Here is a 24338-nt window from a genome sequence, read left to right on the forward strand (position 1 = left end):
AAAAAAAAAAAAAAAAAAACCATTACACCTAAATGTCAAAGAATAAGAGGCATTTAGTTATATAAATATGTGAGTGTGCATATACATTTTGCACATGAGGAAGCCGGGTCACACTTTCCTCATCTGTAAGCTACTCTTATGGAGAAATTTTAGAGCTACCACTTGGATGGACATGACATAAATTTGTCTTTAGTGATGTGCTTTATGGCCCGCTGAGTCACCTCATTCTTGACCCCATTCTCAACTTCTTTTCCATACAGGTTATGTTTTCTCACAGAGTCCATCAGGAGCAATTTCTACTACTAGCAAGAAGGAAAGTGCAGCTTATCCTGATAGAAACCTCACCTCCCCAGGTTTGTTCTGTATTTTAAAATAGCTTTTCTGGAGTCATTGTTATGATACAACTGCATTTAATGGGTGCTTTCGCTGTGGCAAAAATTGTGACAAACACCAAGAAATGTAAACTGAGTAGACACTGTACTTACTCCAGAGAAATTCTGACCACACAGAGAAATTATAAACCACCTAGCAAAGCACATAAATGGTGAATGTGACTGTGAAATGGCCAGCAAGCTTAAAGGGATCCTATGTGTGATGGTGAAGAAGGCTGTGGTCAGACGGAGTTGGGTTCACACCTGGGCTGGGCTCTTTCCCAGCTGCTGAACTTGAGTGAATTTTTCCACCAGACTTCAGCTCCCTTAATTGTAAAATGGGGCCAATAATAAACACTTCACAGTGTTTCTGTAAAGATTAAATAAGAAGATGTATGTAAAACTGCCTAATTTAATAAATTATTAAGTTATCACTTAACGAGCCAAGTAAGTGATAACTATAAAGCAAGCTGGGTGCTGAGATAAGGGTGGGGTCAGGAAAATTCACTATTGCTCTGTTATTTTTCTAGGGAGATATCAATAGAAGAGCTGGTTGAAAGTAGAAAGGGAGAGAATCTTATGGAGGTGGGGCTTAGGGAGGATACTGAGGGTTTAAAATAAATCCTAATAGAAGATTTGAAGTGGTTATAACCTAATAGACACACTGAGAAAATTTATTGAGATAAATAGAAGAAATAGATTTCAAGAAGGACAGAAACTAAGGGAGGAAAATTAGACTAAGTGTTTGGAACTACTTACTAGGCTTCTGGATCCAACTAGACAATTTAATTTTCAAAAGGAATTCAATATGAAGTCCATATGATGGTGTCATACCAGAAGGTACTTTAGGGACCACTCTGGACTCACATGTCCCAGGTGGTGCTAACAGTTCACATGTTTTGCTGCTAGCTGAAAGGTTGACGATTTGAGTCCACCCAGAGGCACTTCAGAAGAAAGATCTGGCTATCTACTTCTGAAAAATCAACGACTGAAAACCTTATGGAGCACAGGTCTACTCTGACACACATGGGGTTGCCATGAGCTGGAATAGACTCGATGGTAACTGGTTACTGGTCATGGACCCACACAGTGCTACGTGCCGTGTAGACTGTAAACAATGGTTAGCATCGTAAGGCAGCCCTAAATGTTTTCACCCATTATTTAATTTTATCCTCTCATCACCCCAAAGAGCTAGGTATTATCATCTTCATTTTTCCCAAGAGGATACTAAAGCACAGAGAAATTAGGTAACTTGTCCAAGGCCATACAACTTGTAAAAGGCATTGTCACGACTGAAGCCCACAGCTGTGTTACTCCAAAGCCCATACACTACCCACAACTATCAATGGCCACAGAGAAGGAGAAGACAAGTCCCAGCTAAGCTTTACACATAATCCAAAAGAATGACATAAAACATAATAGACTCCTTGACTGTGATACAATATAGTCAAATATGTTATTTAAAATGACTAAATTCAAGAAAAATGAGTGGATTTTGTAGTAAATGTGCTTCATGATGTAAGATGGAATATTGAGACAACAGAAAAAGAAATGTAAGAACTGAACTGATGAGGAGGAGGTTAACTCTGGTGGAGAATTAAGGCCATACTAGAAACTTCTGCACATGGGAAATCCAGTGGGACTGTTGACAAAAACTCAGCAGAGACACAAGAGTTTGGATTCAGACAGTGACTGTGGTATAAAATCTGGAAAATTGACAGCAGTTGTGACCCCTTTTCAGATTGGACTAGAGCCTCTGTGATATGATGGCTCAATGTGTCTCCTTTCTTCTCACTAATTTTATTTTTTTTTCAAATATGCACTACTTCTAGTGGAAGTAGATAGGTGATTCTTCCAATATTTTCTCATACCCTCCCTCTTAGTTAATGAGATGGTTTATTAATTTCTGTCCAATGCACATTTATTATTTGAAAGTCAATACTGGCATTACTGAGGATAGGACTGAAATATTACCTCATAAATTTTACTCCAAAAACATGTTAAGAAAAAGCACCACCACAACCATCCAAAAAATTTTAATTCCCAAGTTTTTTTGTTTTCTTTTGTTGTAGACATACCCCCCCCTTTTTTTTACTTCATTTTGAAAGATTGTTTCGTGATTTTTAGGAGCTAGAGAATAGGTTACGTACATTTTTTTCAAAACCAAGTATGTTAATTTTAGACATGGAATGACAATCCATTTGAAATATGCACTGCTAGCTTCAAAAAAAAGAAGTATCAATTTTAAAAACAGAAGAACATATGTTGTTAGCCTTAGCTGCACAAAATTGTAAAGGGAAAAAATATACACTCCTTTTAAAATTAAACTAGGCATATTTTACATTCTTAAACATTTTGGAAGTAGTAATATATAATTCAATAATTATTTTTCTTTTAAACAAGGTTTTTAGCATTCTGGGTTCTAGAGAAAAGTCCCTTAAGAGCTTATAAAACAGTGGAATTTTCTTCTTCCCCACTGTAAAGAAAGCAAGGTGCTTAAAAGTGTCTAATTAGCTGGCACCATATCAAAAACAAGTGCAGACCATTCCTTCTCAATCCTGACTCATTCTTGTCCCTGCACTAGCTCTCCAGTGTGGGGCTGTCTCCATAACCTGACATAGCTGGTGACTGTCACTTCCCCTTTCAGGTGCTGCTGCAGACCTGGCTTTAGTGGATTTATGTGCTCATTTACCAGTTACCATTCTAGTCCTCCCTTCACACTTGGCCTGTGTCCCTACTTCACACAGGAAAAGTGGACTGTAGGACTGAATCACTATCTCATAAATTATACCTAAGTGGACAGGAAGGCTGGATAAAACCAGTGGGTGGAAAAGCTTTCTTTGCTTTTTTTTAAATTAATAATAGGGCTTTTAAATAGAAATTAATCAATATAAATATTAATTAATATTAATTTAATTGATTGATACTCACTTAATTTAATAATATGAATATAAATTAATAGGACATTTTACCTATGTATGTATATTTCCATTCTGTTTACTTCATTTGAAAGCATTACAGCGGTGCTATGAATATGCAGACAGAACCAGCAACTTAATTGATTTAAATCTTGTTTCATCCTCATCAAGTAAAAGATCTGAAAAACATTCTTAGTGACTATATTATAGTGACTATATTATAAAGTTGTGGGATAAGATCAAGGACATCATACACGAAGAAAGCAAAAGATCATTAAAAACGCAAAAATGAAAGAAAAGATCTAAATGGTTGTAGGAAGAGACTCTGAAATTTTCTCTTAAACATAGGGCATCTAACACAAATGGAATAAATGATGAACAAAAGAGCTGAGCAGAAAATTTCAAAGGGCTGCTCAAGAAGACAAAATTAATTATAATTAAATGTGCAAAGACCTGGAGGTAGAAAACCAAAAGAGAAGAACACATTCATCATTTCTCAAGGTGAAAGAACTAAAGAAAAAAAAAATCAAGCCTTGAGTTGCAATATTGAAAGAGTCTATGGGCAAAATATTGAACAACGTGGGAAATGTCAAAAGAAGATGGAAGGAATACACAAATTCACTGTACCAAAAAGAATTGGTTGATGTTCAGCCATTTCTTAGTCTGGAAGCTCTGCTGAAACCTGTGCACCGTGGGTAACACTGCTAGTATTTGAAATTCCGATGGCATACCTTCTAACATCATAGCAACATGCAAGCCACCACAGTACAACAAACTGACAAACGGATGGTGGATTTAACTCATCACATCTGTTGCTGTTGAGTTGATTCTGACTCACAGCGACCCTGTAGGACAGAGTAGAACTTCACCATAGGATTTCCACAGAGTGGCTGGTGGATTTGAACTGCCGACTTTTTGGTTAGTAGCAGAGCTCTTAATCACTGCACTATCAGGGCTCCATTAAAGCAACTGAATCTGCAGAATTGAAGCAAATATCTCTAAGAACGTAGGTGGCAAATTTCAGACTCAAATCAACTGGACCAACATTCAGTTTTTGAAGGGTCTAAGTAGAAAATGCACAGACAGTCTTGGATAAAGTGTATGCAGTTTTGGAAACTGACTCAAGGACTTTGTTCCTGTAAGCAATGTGGTATCTTCAGTGTTAGACATGCTCAAGTTCTGGTTATGATTTAGAGCTTTGCCTGAAAGCAAAGGTGGAGACTATTTACACCTGGGATGGAAAGAGAGGAAATATAGTCTAACTTTGGATGGATTTAAGGCAAATGTCAGAGCATGAGTCCAGCTCTGTAAACTTGGGCACTTTTTTTTTTTTTAAATCTCTCTGGGCTTCAGCTGTACTTCTTCAGAATAAAATTTCCTGTAGACAATCCTTTCCTGTGAGGAGTAGCTGTTGGAGAAGAAAGAAGTCTATTTATTTGCTAGAGGGTTAGACTTGTTTGATAAAGTTCAAAACTTATTTTAATGAGCTATCCAAAGAAGTTTTACAAGTTTATACAAATTTGCATGTAATTGTAAACTTGCTTATATGTTGAAATTATATATATATGTGTATACATATATATGTATATATAGCTGTAAATTTTCTTATGAGTGTATAATTGCTTATACAGGTAAAATGTTTTTTTTCGCTCATACCTCTCTTCTCTGTCTTTGTTTAAAATTAAAGCACCAGTTCTAAGAGATGTTAGACCCTATTGCTGGGTCTTTGCCATGCTCTTTTCACTGCTTGCCGTCGTTTTCTGTCACTGTAACCCCTTTGGCTAAAAAGGCGTTCTCCAGCAAATGCAATGTGGTGAAGTGATAAGCACCCTCTCTAAGGAGGAGTGACTTGTTGGCAGAGGGACTGCTTGACTCAGCCACTCTTGAGCACAAAATGGGATCCTCATATAAAGAGCACATAGTATAGGCATGCTCTTTTACCCCACATCATTCTCCATACTATTGACAGTGAATTTCCAAAAATGAAAACCTGGTTAAAACTGCTTACTGATTTTCCATTGCCTTAAGGAGAAAAGTCCAGATTCCATAACATGGCACAGAACGTACGGAGCTTCACTACCTCTTCAGCCTTTTCCCATTTCTCTATTCTTCTCCTTCTTACATCTTACGCTGCAACCACATAGATAGTGGCAGTCCCCCTACTTGCGGTGATGTCTCAAACTGGAGGACATTGCTAAGACTGCTGACTCTGTATCTAAAGGCTCACACAGTCTATCTGGTGAATACCTAAACTTCTTTCAAGATAAGTTCAAAGAACACTTCATAAGGTCTTTCTTCCTCTTCTCCATTAAGTAGAATTCACCACTGCCTCCTGTGCCTCCACTTCACCATCATCCTAAAATACTTTATTATACATACATTAAATATTTGTCTTTCTATTAAACTGGAATCTTTTTTAAAGAAAAGACAATGAATTGTTTATCACTGCATTCATATGACATAGCACATAGTACATATCCATCTCTGTTGAGACAATTCTGACTCATAGTGACCCTATAGGACAGAATAGAACTGCCTCATAGGGTTTCCAAGGAGCAGCCGGTGAATTGGATTCAAACTACCAACCTTTTGGTTAGCAGCCTTAACGCTTAACCACTGGACCACCAGGGCTCCACATAGTAGCCATGCTCAAAGCTTTTGCAACTGAATGAACAAATAAATAAACATTCAAGACCCCCAGTAACCATCAAGGCCAACAGATACACATAGCTTCCAAACAGTCAAAAATAAAATTCTAAGATTTTATTAAGCCTTTGTCATACCATGCTAAGCACTGGAGACTTTGGAAGTTTTATTCTAAATCTAATTTGGGAGTACCAAGGATGACCTTGCAAAACAAGTGACATTTAAAATGAGACTAAGAAAAGAGCTAGGCAAAGATGGCAGAGAAGTACCTTAGGCAGAGGGAAGATTAAACACAAAGATTTGGGCATGGAAACGAGTATGAAGCATGCGAGGAATCAAGAGATGGCTAGTATGGCTAGAGCCCAGGGAGGGAAGATAGAGTGGAAAGCAATGATGGTTGGAGGGATGCCAGGGCTGCATCATGCAGGGTCTTGCAGGTGCTCACAAAAAAAAGAGTGTGGTGCCATCCTATGGACTGAACACACTTCCTAGCTGACCTTTGTAGAATTCTAACTCAGGTAGCTCCTCATGTCCTGCTGGAACAATCAGGAAACCTGGAGGAGGAGGATTATTTGTAGTAACAGCCACAGCTCTTAGTTTCAGTAAACTTTTAACATTTTATCTCCTTTAATGCTTATAAACTTTAAGTTTGGTGTATTCTTTTTTCACTTTAGATTCTTTTCTTCTTGTAAAAGCTGTGCTCATTCTTGAAATGCTGAAAATATTTTCTGCTGATCTTCTAGGGCTGCACGCATTTCAACATTGTTGCAATCATTCTGTACATGCCACTTTGTCACATGGCTTGCCTAGTTCATTGTTATTTTCCCAATTAGGTGCAATCTGGAAACTCAACTAATTCTTTTTCTAGAATAATTTGCCAAAACCTTTATAACTATTAATGTTTCACTGAATATTTATTATGTATAAAGCACTGTTCTAATGCTGTGGAGGTACAACTTCAGCTAGTCTTGGGAATCTTGGATCCCTGGAAATAAGTTCTGTGTTTCAAAAGAGCTTATTTGGTATCCACAAAGATTATAAAAGTGTGCCTTGACTGGAAATGAATTACACTGGATTTAATGGTGGAAAGAAGGAATGGAGGATAAAAGTGAGGAATGGAAGTGACGACCGAGACCAAGAGAAGAGAAATCCAGCTGCCTTTTCCAGTGAGATTTCTATGTAGCTGAACCTTAGGCTCATCTCAAATTTTTATTAAATGCCTATAACACTCTTCTGGCCTTTGACACTTCTTGATTATTTTTACTAGTTATTTTATTTGCTATTTTCATAACACTTACATAGATAGACATATTTTACTCAGTTTGTGCGCCTTTTAGAAACACAATGGATAGCCATATTCTGTTATCCAGAATAAGGTAGAGCTCCTAGCTGAAATTGTAAAATAGATTTTTTTTTTATTCATCGGTAATCCTTTTTTATAATTTTTGCATCCTTTTATTGGTTTACAAAAATATTTCTTTCCAAAACTACTCTCTCCTTTAGGATCTCTGTGAGTCAGAATCGACTCCATGGCAACGGGTTTGGTTTGTTTGGTTTTATTCTTTAAAAACATTTGTTCTTTTATTATCTTAAAAACTAGTACAACTATGAGTAGACAAAGAACTTAGAGATATTTATCAGTTATTTTGCAAGCTATTTACTTAACACGTGTAATTTAGTTCCATACATACTTGTGAGGGAATCAGCTGGTAAGCTGAGTCAAGGAACAAGGTGAATATAGCATTTACTAGAGAGGATATAACATTGTAGATAATCTTGGAACATAAGTCTTGCATGTACAATTTGAGGGCAGACTAGTAGTTGGCAGATGGCAAAAAGAGATCGTGGCTTTCTGTCCCTGAGGAGACTGACCAGAGGTGTCAAAGAAGACATTTTCAGTTGTTTGTGGATTCTCCAGGAAGCCTTGAGCATGTAGCTGAGGAGCAAATGTGACAGCTCTCTCTGAGTAATGTCGGCAGGCATCCTTACCTCCCTACTCCATCATATATGGGCATCATTTCCTTCATGAGAATGCTGAGGGAATGGTCAGAGATACATTCACAGAGTTTAGTACACAGATATTTATCTCAGAATCATTTATAACTCTCAGAAGAGTGAAAATAACATGTTTAAAGTAAGAGATTGATAAACTATAAATAAAAAACTAAGGTACATTCATAAAGTGGAACACTACGAAGCCATAAAAAATCTTGTCATAGAAAACTATTCAACAACATGGGCGTGTCCATGGCATATTAAACAGAAAATCAGGATTTAAGCACTATTGATACATATTTAAACACAACAATCCCATACTTAGATGTAATAGCTAAAACTTCAATTGAGTATATACAAAAATGTTTAAAATGTATATCTTTAGATAGATGGATTACAGATGATCCTTTGAGCTTTCTTCTATTCTCCAATTTCCTTCATTGAATCTATTTTACTTTTGTAATGAAAAAATCTCATTACTTTTAACATAACTCATAACGCATTTAATGAGATCTAAGAAGGATATATGAGAATACCTATCTGTATTCATGTTCGTGTGCACATATTTTTATACTAAAGAATAACCATGATCTGGAATTAGTTATATAGCTTAGTTTTCATAGCCAGTAATCTTAGACTGGACACAGCAGCTCTTACATTTCTATGGCAACTCTGAAGTTCTACTATTGAAAGAGAGAAAAGAATTATGGATGGGGAACCTCAGAAATGAGTCACCCTCTTTCAAGCTAGAAAAAAAAGAATTTAATGGTATTCTTGTTTAATTTTTAATGGGGAAATAAGATTGTGCCTATGACATAGAGATAGGAGGCATGGGGTAGAACTTTAGTCCTGTATAATCCCCATCAACTGATGAGGATTCCACCTTACTTTAACACGAACAATTTCCCAAAATCATGTAAAATGCCATGCCAATGCAGCTTCCAGTCATCCCTTTGTAAGAATGATAACAATAATAGCTAACATGAATGTCATGCTCACTATGTGCCAAGTACTGTATTAACTGATACATATATATATATATAAGTGTGACACTTGTTTACGTACATGTGAGGGAATCAGCTGGTAGGCTGAACCAAGGAACAAAGTGAATACAATATATAATTTATAAGAGAAGATATAACATTGCAGACAGTTTTGTAACATGAATTTTATCTGTTCATTTGGGAGATAGACAAATTCTTGTCATATATATGTATATGTATATATGTATGTGTATGTGAATGTGTATATGTATATATTAATACTTGCTGAAACTCAAAAGCCCTGTCATCAGGTTATTGTTTAAAAATACTTCCTCTTATATTATCTTAAAAACCATTACACCTAAATGTCAAAGAATAAGAGATATTTAGTTATATACATATGTGTGTGTGTGTATATACATTTTGCAGATGAGGAAGCCAAGGCACACTTTCCTCATATGTAAGCTCCTCTGATGGAGAAATTTTAGAGCTACAACTGGGAGGCACGTGGCATAAATTTGTCTTTAGTGATGTGCTTTATGGCCTGCTCAGTCACCTCATTCCTGACCCCATTCTCAATTTCTCTTCCATACAGATTATTTGCTCTCACATAGCCCATCAGGAGCAACTTCTAATACTAAAACAACAGGTGTACAAGTTTCTACTGCTATGGCCCAAACCACGCCAGGTTTGTTCTATATTTTAAAATAGCCTCTCTGGAGTCATTGTTATGATATAACTGAATTTAATAGGTACTCTTGCTGTGGGAGAACTGTGACAAACACCAGGAAACAAAAGTTGAATGAATAGACAGTCCCTACTCCAAAGAAATTCTCACCACATGGAGAAATTATAAACCATCTAGCAAACCACATAAATGGTGAATGTGACTGTGAAATGGCCAGCAAGCTTAAAGGGATCCTATGTGTGGTGGTGAAGAAGGCTTGAGGTCAGACTGAGATGGGCTCAGACCTGGGCTGGGCTCTTTCCCAGCTGCTGAACCTGGGTGAATTTTTCCACCAGGCTTCTGCCCCCTTAATTGTAAAATGGGGCCAATAATAAACACCTCACAGTGTTTCTCTCAGGATTGAATAAGAAGTTGTATGTTAAACTACTTAACTCAATAAATTATTAAGTTATCACTTAATGAGCCAAGTAAGTGATAACTATAAGGCAAGCTGGGTGCTGAGATAAGGGTGGGCTTAGGCGAATTCACTATCTCTCTGTTATCTTTCTGGGGAGATATCATTAGAATTGCTGCTGGAAAGTAGAAAGGTAGAGACTCTTTTGGAGATGGGGCTTAGGTAGGATGCTGCAAGTTTAAAATAAATCCTAAGAGAAGGCTTGAAGTGGCTATGGGGTCATAAACTAATAGAAAAGTTGAAAAAAATTATTGAGATAAATAGAAGAAATAGATTTCAAGAAGGACAGTAACCAAGGAAGGAAAATAAAACTAAGTGCTTGGAACTGCTGGTGAGGTTTCTGGATCCAACTAGACAATCTAATTTTCAAAGTGAATTCAATGCCAAGTCAACATGATAGTGTCAAACCAGGAGGCATTTCAGAGACAACTTGGAACGCACACCTTCCAGATGGTGCAAATAGTTTATGCACTTGGCTGCTAGCTGAAGGTTAGTTGTTTGAGTCTGCCCAGAGACACCTCAGAAGAAAGGCCTGGTGATCTACTTCCAAAAGATCAACCATTGAAAACTTATGGAGCACAGCTCTACTCTGACACACATGGGGTTGCCATGAGCTGGAATGGTAACTGGTTACGGGTTATGGACACACAGTGCTACATGCCGTGTGGACTTTCAACAATGGCTAACATCATAGCGCAGTCTTAGTGTTTTCATGCATTATCTAATTTTATCCTCTCAACACCACAAAGAGCTAGGTATTATAATCTTTTTTTTTTTCCCTAGGGGATATTAAAGCATAAAGACATTAGGTAACTTGTCCAAGGCCACACAACTTGTAAAAGGCATTCTCATGACTGAAACCCGCAACTGTTTTACTCCAAAGCCCATACACTGCCCACAACCATCTACAGCCACAGAGAAGAAGACAAGTCCCAACTAACCATTACACGTCGCTCCAAAAGAATGACATAGAACATAACAGAGTCCTTGACTGATACAAAGTACGCAGATACGTTATTTAAAGTAATTAAATTCAAGAAATATTTGTGGATTTTGTAGTAAGAGCTCTTCATGATGTAAAATGGCATGTTGATACAGCAGAAAAGAAATGTAAAAAGTGAGCTGATAAAGGGGAGGTTAACTTTGGCAAAGCAGTAAGGCTGTACTAGAAACTTCGGCAGACAGGAAGTCCAGTAGGACTGTTGATAAAAGTTCGGCTGAGATACAGTTTGGATTCACACAGTGACTGTGGCATAAATCTGGAAAATCAACAGCAACATGATCCCTTTTCAGGTTTGACTGGAGTCTGTGGTCTGATGGCTCAATGTGTCTTCTTTCTTTTCACTATTTTTACAATTTTCAAATATGCACTGCTTCTAGTGGAAGTAGATAGGTGGTCCTTCCAATGCTTTCTCATAACCTCCCCCTTATTAATGAGATGGCTTACTAATTTCTGACCAATGAACATTTATTGAGTATTTGAAGTCAACATTGGCATTACTAAACATAAGACTGACACATTACCAAATAAGTTTTACTAGCTAGCTCTTGAAGTTCCACCAATAACTCCAAAAACACTGATAAGAAAAAGTACCAACACTACCACCCAAAAAAACCTCTAATTCCAAAGTTGTTTGGTTTGGTTTTCTTTTGTTGTTGTTAGGTGCCGTTCAGTCAGTTCCGACTCATAGCCACCCTGTGTATAACAGAATGAAATACTGCCCAGTTGTGCACCATCCTCACAATCCTTGCTATGTTTGAGTCCATTGTTGCAGCCACTGTGTCAACACATTTCGTTGAGGGTCTTTCTCTTTTTTGCTGACCCTCTATCTTACAAGCATGATGTGCTTCTCCAGGGACTGGTCCCTCCTGATAACATGTCCAAAGTATGTGAGACGAAGTCACCACCTAAGGAACACTTTGGCAGTACTTCTTCCAAGAGAGACTTGTTCGTTATTCTAGCGGTCCACGGTATAGTCAATATTCTTTGCCAACAACATAACTGAAAGGCATCAATTCTTCTTTGGTCTTCCTTATTCATCGTCCAACTTTTATATGCATATGAGGCAATTGAAAATACCATGGCTTGGGTCAGGCGCACTTTAGTCCTCAAAGTGACGTCTTTGCTTTTCAAACATTAAAGACATACCCCATTTTTCTGCCTTTCTTTTGAAATATTGTTTTGTGTTTTTTAGGACGAAGAGAACAGATGACCCACATTTTCTCTGAACCAGGTATGTTAATATTTGATGTGAAATGACAGTCTTTCCACTTTAAATATGCATTGCTAGTTTCAAAAAATAAGTATCAATTTAAAAAAAAAGAGAACATATGTTGTTAGCTTTAGTTGCACAAAATTGTAAAGGCAAACAAAACATGCTCTTTTTAGAAATAAAATAGGTATTCCTTATACTCTTAGACATTCTGCAATAGGAATACATAATTCAATAATTATTTTTCTTCTAAGTGAGATTTTACCTTTCTAACTAACTATGGGTGCATAAGAAAAGTTCCTTAATAGCTTATAAAACAATGGAACTTTCTTCTTCCCCACTGTAAAGAAAGCAAGGAGCTTAAAAGCATCTGATTAGCTGGCACCATATCAAAAACAAGCGCAGACCATTCATCCTCAATCCTGACTCATTCTTGTCCCTGCACTAGCCCTCCAGTGTGGGGCTGTCTCCGTAACCTGCCATAGCTGGTGACTGTCACTTCCCCTTTCAGGTGCTGCTGCAGACCTGGCTTTAGTGGATTTGTGTGCTCATTTACCAGTTACCATTCTAGTCCTCCCTTCACACTTGGCCTGTTTCCCTACTTCACACAGGAAAAGTGGGCTGTAGAACTGAATCACTATCTAATAAATTATAGCTAAGTGGACAGTAAGGCTGGATAAAACCAGTGAGAGGAAAAGCTACTTTTACTTTTTTTAAAAATCAATAACAGGGCTTTTAAATATAAATTAATCAGTATAAATATTAACTAATATTGAATAAATTAATAGTCACTTAATTTAATAATATAAATTAATAGGACATATTACACCTGTCTATGTAGACTTCCATTCTATTTACTCCAACTGAAAGCATTATAGACATGGTATTAATATACAGAGATGACTAGTAACTTAATTGATTAAAATTTTATTTCATTCTCAACATGTAAAAGATTTGAAAAACATTTTTAGTGACTATATTATAAAATATTCCTTAAGATGCTGTGGAAAGTACACAAGCTTGGAATGTTGGTGACAGGGATTATAGGTATCTCTCTACTTCCAACTAGCTGTCTGACCTAGGCTAAGTAACTTTGCCTCACTAGACTTCTTTTTCTCATCTGTAAACTGTTTATACCAGTTTCTTTCCAAATCTATGATTCCATGATCTGTCGGATGCTCTTTTGTACATTAAGACATTATTTTCTGTCATAGTTTTCCAACTACATGAGAGTTTATGGTTTTTTTCTGTATCATAGTAGAAGCTGCACATAGCTCCTCCCCTTAGTTAATTGTGGTCAGAACCCTTGGATCTTGTTTCTGTCATTAACTAGTCAGTCATGTGACCTTGGACAAAAAATTTACCACTCAAAATTCGTTTTCCACGTGGTTCTGTGAAAAACCCAATTTTTTAATAGATAAATATACATGAAATAAACTAATGTATATTCTATAAAAAGACAAGGTGATATTACCTTCATTTTTCCCATTTTATTTTCCAATTGATTGTGGCAGTTTATTTGACTTTTGTAATTTTCTGCTTTCTTTTTCTCCCAAAGGGATAATAGGCATTATTTTTGGGGTGATGGTTGGTATTGTTGGAACTGTCCTCTCCATTGCTTACTGTGTTAGGTTCCTGATAAAGGTGAGAATTCAGTTTTTAATTTCTCTCTAAGTATTCATGTGAATAACACTCTGAGGGGCTTACTCTTTTGTGTTCAATTAGACTCAAAGAGAAAAACAAATTGCAAAAACCCAGTCATTTTCAACTGGGCACATAGAAGTCACTGTGTTATTCCCACAGAATTTCTGTTTGCATTTACCCAGTAAAAGGGAAACTCAAATATAAATATGGTGAGAGACCACACTTTATATCTATCCATTTCTTCAGGAAAGATCCTCCAAAGTGTTGATCTAACTTGATTTAATATATTTTGATGGATACAAATAAAACAGTCAAATTTCTACTTCATTCATCCTCTATTCTAGATCTCTCTTTGTGATCTCCACACCATAACAACTAAACACATTGTTTTAAAACGTTTATTAATTATGTTGCAATGGTGGGTCCTATAAACAAGAATAACAGTAAAATCTACATTAAGTTCTTTTGTCTCTTTTCTTTTTTAACTACTTTTGTCAGGTGACTTCTATAATCATCCAAACTTTTGATTTATTGCCATTACTACATGTAAATAATACTTTAATAAAAGTAAAGTAATTGAGATGTATGCTGTTATAGATTAGAGATTTTGTTAGGACTTGAGTATAAAATGTGTCCTCCTGTCTAAAGTGTAAATATTGGAGAAAAATCTTCTCCTTGTGTTCGGGTATGTATGGCAACTGAGTTAGCTTCTTCTTGATCAATATTCTGGAAACTGAAAAAGCAATGAAATACTAAGTTGGCAAAATTTAAAGAAGAATTTCTAAATATAGATATATACACAGATATAGCTATTTAGAAGAATTAAGAATTTAGTCATGTTCAACGTGACTAAAAGATCTTATCCTTTTTTTTTTTCTATTAGTTTCAGCTATGCATCACAGCAGAGAAATATACGAAAAGTTAATCTGGGGAGTAATTATTCACCCACTGAAACACCAAATGCTATTTAGAAATACAAACACAGGTTGAAATCAAAGTTTGTAAACATCTATGAAATAGTGACTTCTTCCAAAAATATTCTACAAAGTGAATTACAAACAAAAGAAAAATTACAATAACTTTTGAAAAAATGTTTTTAATCTGATTCATTTTTCTTCTTAGTGCTTTAAGTTTAAAAAATTGCGTATTAATATTTTTCTGGTTTCTATTCATAGAGAACGTCAGTTAAAGCAAAACCTCAATCGTCAATTGATGCAGACGCTGCTTAAATTCTGTTCAAACAAGAAATCCAGGTTGGTGCTAATATTCTCACGCATTTCACCCTTTTGGAAGGGAAATAAATTAATGTATTACTTCTTTCTGAGTTTTTGAGGAGTCAGGAATACTCAACTGAGATTCATTTATGTCCCATTTCATCAATACTACCTTAATAACATTTTTCATTTTTACGTGATCATTAGTCTGTAGCATAGTAAAATTCTCCCTTAGCATAATTTTAAACAATTTTTTTTAGATAAAACAAGTAGTATAAGTAAAAAAGAAAATCAAGTTCTTTTGTGTATTCTTTATTTTTCAAACTGTAACATAATATGTATACCTTAGAATAGGTATGGTTAATTTAAGAGCTTGGTAAAGTAGAGGGTCAGTGGAAAGGAGGCAGACACTCAATGAGATTCATTGGCACAGTGGCTGCAACAACGGGCTCAAGCATAACACTGATTGTGAGGATGGCGCAGGACCAGGCAGTGTTTCGTTCCGTTGTATATAGGGTCACTATGAGTTGGAACCGACTCAACAGCACCTAACAACAACAACAACATAGGTTAAGATCCCTGGGTTTGGAGCCAGGCCTGGATTTGAATCCATGCTCCCACATATACTAGCTGTGTAACCTTGAGGAAGCTACTAAGATTCTTTTACAGTAGAGATAATGACAGTGTCAATCTCACAGAGTTTAATGAGGATTAAACACACTCCTACAGATCAGCATATAGAACTGTTCATGGTCATAGTAAGTGCTCATGCCCATTAGCTATTACCAACATTGCAAGCTCTGTTCCCAACAGACCTCCTCTGCACAGCTGCTCAGTCATCTGGCCTCTTTTCATTGCCACTCCCAGGTGCTAAGTAGACACACAACAGGTGGACGACTGCAGGTATGTTTTGTACATCCAGAACAGTATTGATACACACGAGCATTTATTGCTAACTTTAAGAAATGGAAAATGTTTACATTTTTAAAAAATCAGATCTCAAGAGGGTCTTGGGAAAAAATGTAAAATCTGACAATGCCAGGAGCCTCCATATCAGCATGAGAGTAATTCATGACAACTGAGTGGCTCTGCACCTCTAGCATGTCTCCTCCAGTTTTATTTAGGCTTTTCTTTCCTTTAAGTGTAGCCAACTTCATTTATGTCATTCCTTATGGCCCCCCTGTAACCCTCACTAAATGAGTTCCTATTGGACTTTGCCTGAAGCATAAAGCTGGGTGTTTGGGAGATGGCCACAAAGAACAAGTCTCTGGAATGGGTCTCAATGCTCAAGCAAAAGGAGTGTACGCTGTTCTTTGAGAATTTTGTAAGGAGCTGGTTCCACCTGCTACAAAACCGATTGAAGTTCTTTTCCAATAATTATCAAAAATCATGACAGAACTGAGGTCCTGTACATTTCCAGATTCCACTGTTAACCCTGGACCAAGCACATACCATCAAAGGACTTGCTAGAGTTTCTAGACATTAGATTCATAGAAAACAGAAAGTCCTAAAGGTTTACCGGAGCCTTGGTGGTGTAGCGCTTAAACAGCGTGGCTGCTACCCAGCAGGTCAGCAGTCGAAGTCCACCAGCCACTGCTTGGAAACCCTATGGGGCAGTTCTACTCTGTCTTAGAAGGTCGCTATGAGTCAGAATCGACTCAATGGCAACAGGTTTAGTTTTGGCTTTGGTTTTTTAAAGGTCCACCATTAGTTACACAGTTTACATGCAGTTACACAGTTTACATGCAGGACTTGCCTCATCACATTATCCTGTGTATTCTTAAAGTATAACAATGATTGTTACATAATTACTTTGTCCTAAGAAGGTCATTCCATGTACAGTGAATGGCGTAGACGTAGTTCTCAGCTAAAGCATTAATAAAACCTGATCTGCAGATATAAAAAAGAGCAAAACTTTTAAAGTCATGCACTGGATTCACTTTCCTTATTAAGGTTACCTTGGGTGGCACAATTCATTAAGTGTGCAACTTCTAGCCGATAAGGTTGGCTGTTCAAACACACCCAGTGGCACCGTGGGAAACAACCCTCGCAATCTATTTCCGAAAGGTCCCAGGCTTGAAAACCCTTTGGAGCAGTTCTGCTTTGCACACATGGGGTCGCTATGAGTTGGAAACTAACAACAACAAAAATGATAGCTGGAAGAAGTATCTGTAAAATATTTATCTGCATTTTCCTTTTTTTTTTTTAAAAAAAAAAAAAGGTTTGATGTAGTTTTTAAAGTGTATCAACCACCACCCAAAGCCAAAGTTTTGTGCCCTAAATTTTTATACATTTTTGTTATTGTTGTTAGGTGCTATTGAGTCGGCTCCAACTCATAGCAACCCCACGTACAACAGAATAAAACGCTGGTTGGTCCTGTGCCATCCTCACAGTTGTTATGCTTGAGCCCATTGTTGCAGCCTCTGTGTCAATCTATCTCATTGAGGGTCTCCTTTTTCAATGACTGTCCACTTGACCAAGCATGATGTTCTTCTTCAGGGGCTGTTCCCTCCTGATAACACGTCCAAAGTACATGAGACGAACCCTCACCATCCTTGCCTCCAGGGAGTATTCTGGCTGTATTTTTTCTGAAACAGATTTGATTTTTCTTCTGGCAGTCCATGGTGCGTTCAATATTCTTTGCCAACACCATAATTCAAGGGCATCAATTCTTCTTCAGTCTTCCTTATTTGTTGTCCAGCTTTTGCATGCATATGAAGCAATTGAAAATATCCTGGCTTGGGTGAAGCGCACCTTAGTCCTCAAAGTGACATCTTTGCTTTTCAACACTTTAAAGAGGTCTTTTGCAGCAGATTTGCCCAATGCAACACGTCCTTTGATTTCCTGATCACCGCTCCCATGGACGTTGATTGTAGATTCAAGTAAAATGAAATCCTTGACAACTTCAATATTTCCTCCATTTATCATGATGTTGCTTACTAGTCAGTTGTAGGATTTTTGTTTTCTTTATGTTAAGGTGCAGACCATACTGAAGTCTGTAGTCTTTGATCTTCATCAGTAAATGTTTCAAGTCCTCTTCACTTTCTGCAAGCAAGGTGTCATCTGCATATGGCAAATTGTTAATGAGCCAATCCTGATGCCACGTTCTTCTTCATATAGTCCAGCTTCTTGGATTATTTACTCAGCATATATTTTTACTATTCATTTATTCTAGAGACAATTGTGTTGAGAATTTCCTCTGCTATTTTTTTTCATACAACCTTGAACCTCTCTGTGGAGAAAGCCACAAAAGTTTATAGACAATTTAACCCACTACAAAGCATCAAAATATTTGTGTAAGTTTAGTTAAGCGTAGCAAACATTTATTAAATGCCTCCTAAGAGATGGGCAGCATATTTAGCCCTAGATATACCAAATTGAGTCTCTGTTTTTGAGGAGCTGAAAGTGTAGAAGGTGGGCATTGCAGTGATCAAGGTTTAAGGTAGCAAAGGTAATAGGCACCTAACAGACTGAAAATCCACTGCCTTCGAGTCAATTCCGACGCATAGCAACTCTATTGGACAGAGTAGAACTGCCCCATAGGGTTTTCAAGGAGTGGCTGGTGGATTCAAACTGCCTGCCTTTTGGTTAGCAGCTGAGCTCTTGACCACTGTGCAACTGAGGCTCCTAACAGACTGAAGTAGGTAGGAAAGGCTTCTGGAGATGGAATCACTTGGGGACAGTATTGAAGGACAAATTAAGGTGACCCAGGGCAAAGCGGTTACAGTTAGAAGGACAAGGCGGTTCCAGGCAGAAGGGCAGCAGGGCAAAGACATAAAAGAAGACAGAATACAGCATACCCAAGGAATTATGTGCACTTCCACATTAGCAGAATTAATGATTCATTTCTCTGTTCATGTCTCAAGTATACACAAAGGCAGTGGAAATTCAGATGAACTGATTTTAGATTCATTTCATTCCCCTATATTTGTAGAAATGAAGATGCTAAGGGTTTTAGTAAATTAGTGAAATGAGGGGTTATAAAACCCGACCCAACCACACTGGAAATGCAGACAGACACATAAGTTAAAAAGATACGTTAGTCCTATTTTTATTGACTGCTATTGTCAAGTAGGAAACCTTGATGGTGTAGTGGTTAAGAGCTACCACTGCTAACCAGAAACGTCAGCAGTTCAAATCCACCAGGTGCTGTTTGGAAACTCTATGGGCAGTTCTACTCTGTCCTATAGGGTCGCTATGAGTCGGAATCTACACAAAGGCAGAGGGTTTTTTTTGGGGGGGTTCTTAAGTAATTTACAAGCCAAGGCAGTAAGAGATTAACATGAGAGTGCCATCTCAACAAGAAATGGAGTTGTTAGAGTAGAATTAAAGTTTTAATTTCTTTATTTTCCTTGAATTTGCACATGATTTAGGTTTGGTGGAAGATGAGAATAAGTGAATGTGAGTCAGCGGCCCACTGTGGCAGCCACATAGGACCCCGCCAGCCCATGTCTCCCAGGAGATTGGTTGAGAAGCACGCTCCTTGTGATACCCAATAGAAGAAAAGTGAAAGGGCTTTGCTTCAATGAGAGGACAGGTGCTCTCCATCCTTTCCATGCTCCCTGTGGGAGTAACATTAGTCCAGTCTTCCAGCTAAGAAAGGTGGAGAGTAGGGTTTGATTGGTGAGATGAGTCCAGTGCTCTTTTCTTTTTACGTGCTAGAATCAAAGAGGAATTTAGCAGGAACAGCTTCTGTTCAGGTTTCTCTTTGCTTATGTACAAGACAAAGAGTGACCTCTTAAGAAGTTTTATGAACTGGGGAGCTTGCCTTACCTTCAAGCATGCATACTTAATTCAACTCGCTTATCATTTACTGCCTTGCACTGCATTCTGCCTCCACAGAAGTTCTTTATTAGTCTGTCACTTCACATAGAAACTAGGAGCAGAGCAATTATGTTTCTTCCTTGCCTAAGATTTTTAAAATAGATCTGCTGAGAAAATCTGTATCTGTCTCTGCACAAAACTCCCTGGAGCTAATCTGAAAGGAGATTCTTTTCATTTCCTAAAAATTATATTGAAGGACAGCTCCATAAGGATGTAGAATATTAAAGTTTACTCATGCATTAATTAGCTTTATGTTTAAATACAACTATGTCTTATACTACTGTTTGTGTTTTCTCCCTATAATCCTTCTACAAAATAGTAACCAGTGATAACCTGCTCACTTCGCCAAATTTTGGAAGAACTCTAAGAAGACAGGAAGACTTCAGTCAAGTGAAACATGAACGTGTAAATTAGACATGCTAATAAACTTTATAACTGCCTAAGTTGTACAATTTCAGGGTGCAAATATCATCATAATGAGTTCGAATGAATAAGCAATGGAAAAATGTGTCTGCTTATTTATATTTCAGGATAAAAAACACAAATATTTCCTTGCAGGCTTGCTTTTGTGTGTTAGCACAATTTTTATAATTCTTTAATTGGAAATTGTAACCCAAAACTGCATTTAGTTCCACCCGTAGTTCTTTAAGACTGATTTATTCTATTCTGTTGTATTTTCTTGATTGTACTTAGATGAACTCTAACTTCACTTCTCATTTTGAACTTTGGAGTCTGTTTTCATTTTCTTCTAAATAAATTAAGGGGACCCTGAAGTCCTGTTGTTTTTTTCATTGCTGAAGAGGCAAGATATGCTATTATACTAATAAAGATGGTATTTTACTCACAGTAATAAAGCTTAAAGCGCCCTGGTGGTGCAGTGATTAAAGCACTTGTCTGCTAACCTAAAGGTCAGCAGTTTGAACCCACCAGGTACTCCACAGGGGAAAGATGCAGCATCCGCTCTTGTAAAGATTACAGCCTTGAAAGCCCTATGGGGCAGTTCTACTCTGTGCTGAAGGGTCACTATGAGTCAGAATTGAGTCGACCGCCATGTATTAATAAAGCTTGTGCTTGAAAAAGCCATATATATGTACAAGTAAATTATATATATATATGTCCAAAGGAAAAGAAAAAACCACACTCGTTGCCTTCGAGTCAATTCCAACTCATAGCGACCCTATGAGTACCCTAGAGTAGAACTGCCCTGTAGGGTTTCCAAGAAGCTGCTGGTAGATTCGAAGTGTGGACCTTTTGGTTAGCAGCCGTAGCTCCTAATCACTGCACCACCAGGGCTCCATATATATATACATGTATTATTGCATCCATATTTATCATTTAATTGCATAAATCAACACGAAGTTTTTTCCCCTTAAAATAGTGAGATGTTACTTATGTATAAATGACCCATCTAAAATAATATGTCTGGCAGTGGAACATCGACTCCTTCACGACATTGACTGACATGTTGTGTTCTACTGAAAGAGTTATTTATATAAGTGCTCAGAATATCCTGAGAAAGCAAAGAATTAATAAGCTTTCCTTACAGAAGAAACTAAGTAACTATGAATGCAACAAGATGTGCAAACTTACACGCAGGGGAGTGTTTTAATAAGTCACTCTGTGTTCTCAATTAAACTTCCTGATCTATCAGGTCCCAATTTCTTTTCTATTAACAAAACTTTGGAAATAGGTCCAAATTATATAAAATAAATTTCTATGTATATGAGTTTAAAACTCTGTGACTATACTTATTTATAGAATAGCCGCCACTCAATTATAGTAAAACTGAAAAAGCAATATTTAAACAAGAAAGTACCTTCTTGTGATATTCTATTTCCAGTTTCATAAGAATCCAGATGGCTCTCCATTGTTGTGTGATAATTAATTAAATAATATTATGCACATACTCGGGCCTGGCAGTTTAGATTTTTTTTATTGTTATAAAAATATAATAAACACAACATTTACAAACTTAAAAATCTAAATCTTCATCTACGTGTATGCTCCTAGAGTATTTTTGTACTAAATTGGCTATTTAAAATAAGAAATCAGATGAAGAACAACAGCACATTGCTGTTATATATATTTAAAAATACATATATAACACTATTATTAGGTTAATTTAATCAGATGAATTATCCAGGTACCACCATAATTTTCAATGTAGGTCTTTTCAATAAAAATAAAACATGTTGAACCAAGAGAGAACATGAGACTAACCTTGTCTCTAAAGTAATTTACAAAGGCATTGAGAGATTAGAGTGAATGTGTCATCTCAACAAGAACTAGAGAATTTAGAGAATAATTAAACTATGAATTGCTTTAACCTCTTTGAACTTTTCTAGGCATTTTTTCTTGTACTTCTACCTATGTACTTTGCACATTTAAATTTACTGTTGTGGAACGAAATAACCTTTTCTCTCTTCTTATCTTTATAATTAAATCAGAAAAAAAATGTAGTAAGGAATTCTTACCTATGAAGACAGCATGACCCCATGGAGGTTCAAGTTGAATTTCTTAAAGTCTGGTGCTCGAATGGGGGTGGATGAAGTTGATTAGAAAATTTATCTCCAGTCCTGGGTGTTTGCTTGTGTTCGTGTACACAAAGGCGTTTAACAGTACATTGGGCTGTTACTTGGTCTTGAACCCACTATGGGAATATTGGTGGTTCAGTGGTAGAGTTCTCACTTCCCATGTCAGAAACCCAGGTTGGATTCCCGGCCACCATTGGTCCGTCAGTGGAGGCTTGCATGTTGCTATGAAAACCGAACAGGTTTCTGTGGAGCTCCAGACCTACATGGACTAGGAAGAAAGGCCTGGCAATCTACTTCCAAAAATCAGTCAATGAAAATCCTATGATCATAACATTTCAATCTGCATTTCTTCTGAGTCAAGAAGAACAATAGGATGCTATATACTTTTCTATAACCAGAAAGAGCAGAATGTATAATTGAGATATGAAATGAAAACTGATCATTCAAGAGAGGTGGAACTTTTAAATATTAAAATGCATCACATTAGTAAAGATTCCTTGCCATCCTATGAGGAATTCCTATATCCACTTCTTGAATTATATTTCTTTATTCTACAGAAACTCCAATACTGTATTTCAGCTTCTTTAGGGTTCCATTTATCTGTAAAAATCTGCGTATCATAGCTACAATAGAGGTTTTTTTTTTTTAACTAGGTTTGATTTTTAGGTAGCATCTAAGTTTTCTGACTTCAATTTTTTTGCTAACATGGAAGATAAATCCTTAATCTAGGCAGGAGTGTGGAAATTCATACCATGCACTAAATAAACATAAGGTCACTTTTTAATTTCTTTCTCTGAAAAAAGATATATTTAACCTTTATCTCAGCTTTGTAAACATTTACAGCATAAGGTATCCAACTAGATTTGGAGCTTCTATTTTTCACTTACTTTCAACCCTTCTCTTTTTCATTTGAGTTGTAGATTCTCAAGTTGTTCCTGGGTTTATGGCTGCCCAGCTAGGCCCTATGTTTCCCAGCCTCCCTCAAAGCTGGATGTGACTTCAATGTGCTGCAAACTAAAATGATGTATGCAACTTCCAGGTCATTTATTTAAAGACAAGCCACTTGCCCTGGATTTCTTCATTCTACTTTTCATTAACTGGAAACAGGGACTACTGGAACAGACTCCTTACAGGGAAATCATATACAGGCATAAACCTTGGAGATATTGCAGGTTTGGTTGCAAACCACCACAACAAAGCGAGTATTGCAATAAAGTGAGTTACATGAACTTTTTGTTTTCCCAGTGCATATAAATGTTATGTTTACACTATACTGTAGTCTATTAAGTATGCAATTGCATTATGCCTAAAAAAGAACAATACACATACCTCAATTAAAAAATACTTTATTGCTAAAAATGCTAACCATCATCTGAGCCTTCAGCAAGTTGTAATCTTTTTGCTAGGGGAGAGTTTTGCTTCGATGTTGATGGCTGCTGATTGATCAGGGTGGTGGTTGCTAAAGGTTGAAATGGCTGTGGCAATGTCTTAAAATAAGATAACAATGAAGTTTGCTGCATCGATTTACTCTTCCTTTCGCAAAGCTTTCTCTGTAGCATGCGATGCTGTTTGATAGCATTTTACCCACAGCAGAATTTCTTTCAAAATTGGAATCATTTCTCTCAAACCCTGCCACTGCTTTATCAACTAAGTTTACGTAATATTCTAAATCCTTTACTGACATCCCAACATGTTCACAGCATCTTCACCAGGAGTAGATTCCATCTCAAGAAACCACTTTCTTTGCTCATCCATAGGAAGCAATTCCTCATCTGTTACAGTTTTATCATGAGATTGCAGCAATTCAGTCACATCTTCAGGCTCCACTTCTAATTCTAGTCCTCTTGCTATTTC

General features: G+C 36.9%; 1 protein-coding gene across 3 annotated transcripts in view; it reads left to right on the forward strand.

Moving 5' to 3' along the window:
* GYPA (glycophorin A (MNS blood group)) overlaps positions 1 to 20779 on the forward strand; it is a 35999-nt gene extending 15220 nt beyond the window's left edge. The window contains exons 2-7 of one of the 3 annotated variants that reach the window (XM_023733586.1): positions 261 to 353; positions 9509 to 9601; positions 12251 to 12289; positions 13827 to 13912; positions 15088 to 15165; positions 20270 to 20755. In XM_023733586.1, coding sequence (XP_023589354.1) covers positions 261 to 353; positions 9509 to 9601; positions 12251 to 12289; positions 13827 to 13912; positions 15088 to 15141 — 365 coding nt within the window. In that variant the 3' untranslated portion in view covers positions 15142 to 15165; positions 20270 to 20755. Of the gene's footprint in view, positions 1 to 260; positions 354 to 9508; positions 9602 to 12250; positions 12290 to 13826; positions 13913 to 15087; positions 15166 to 20269 lie in introns of all 3 variants that reach the window. The other 2 variants (XR_002824503.1, XM_023733587.1) reach the window with 2 other exon arrangements.
* The last annotated feature ends 3559 nt before the right edge of the window (positions 20780 to 24338 follow it).

Source organism: Trichechus manatus, unplaced genomic scaffold (assembly GCF_000243295.1).
Source record: "Trichechus manatus latirostris isolate Lorelei unplaced genomic scaffold, TriManLat1.0 scaffold00059, whole genome shotgun sequence".
NCBI lineage: Eukaryota > Metazoa > Chordata > Mammalia > Sirenia > Trichechidae > Trichechus > Trichechus manatus.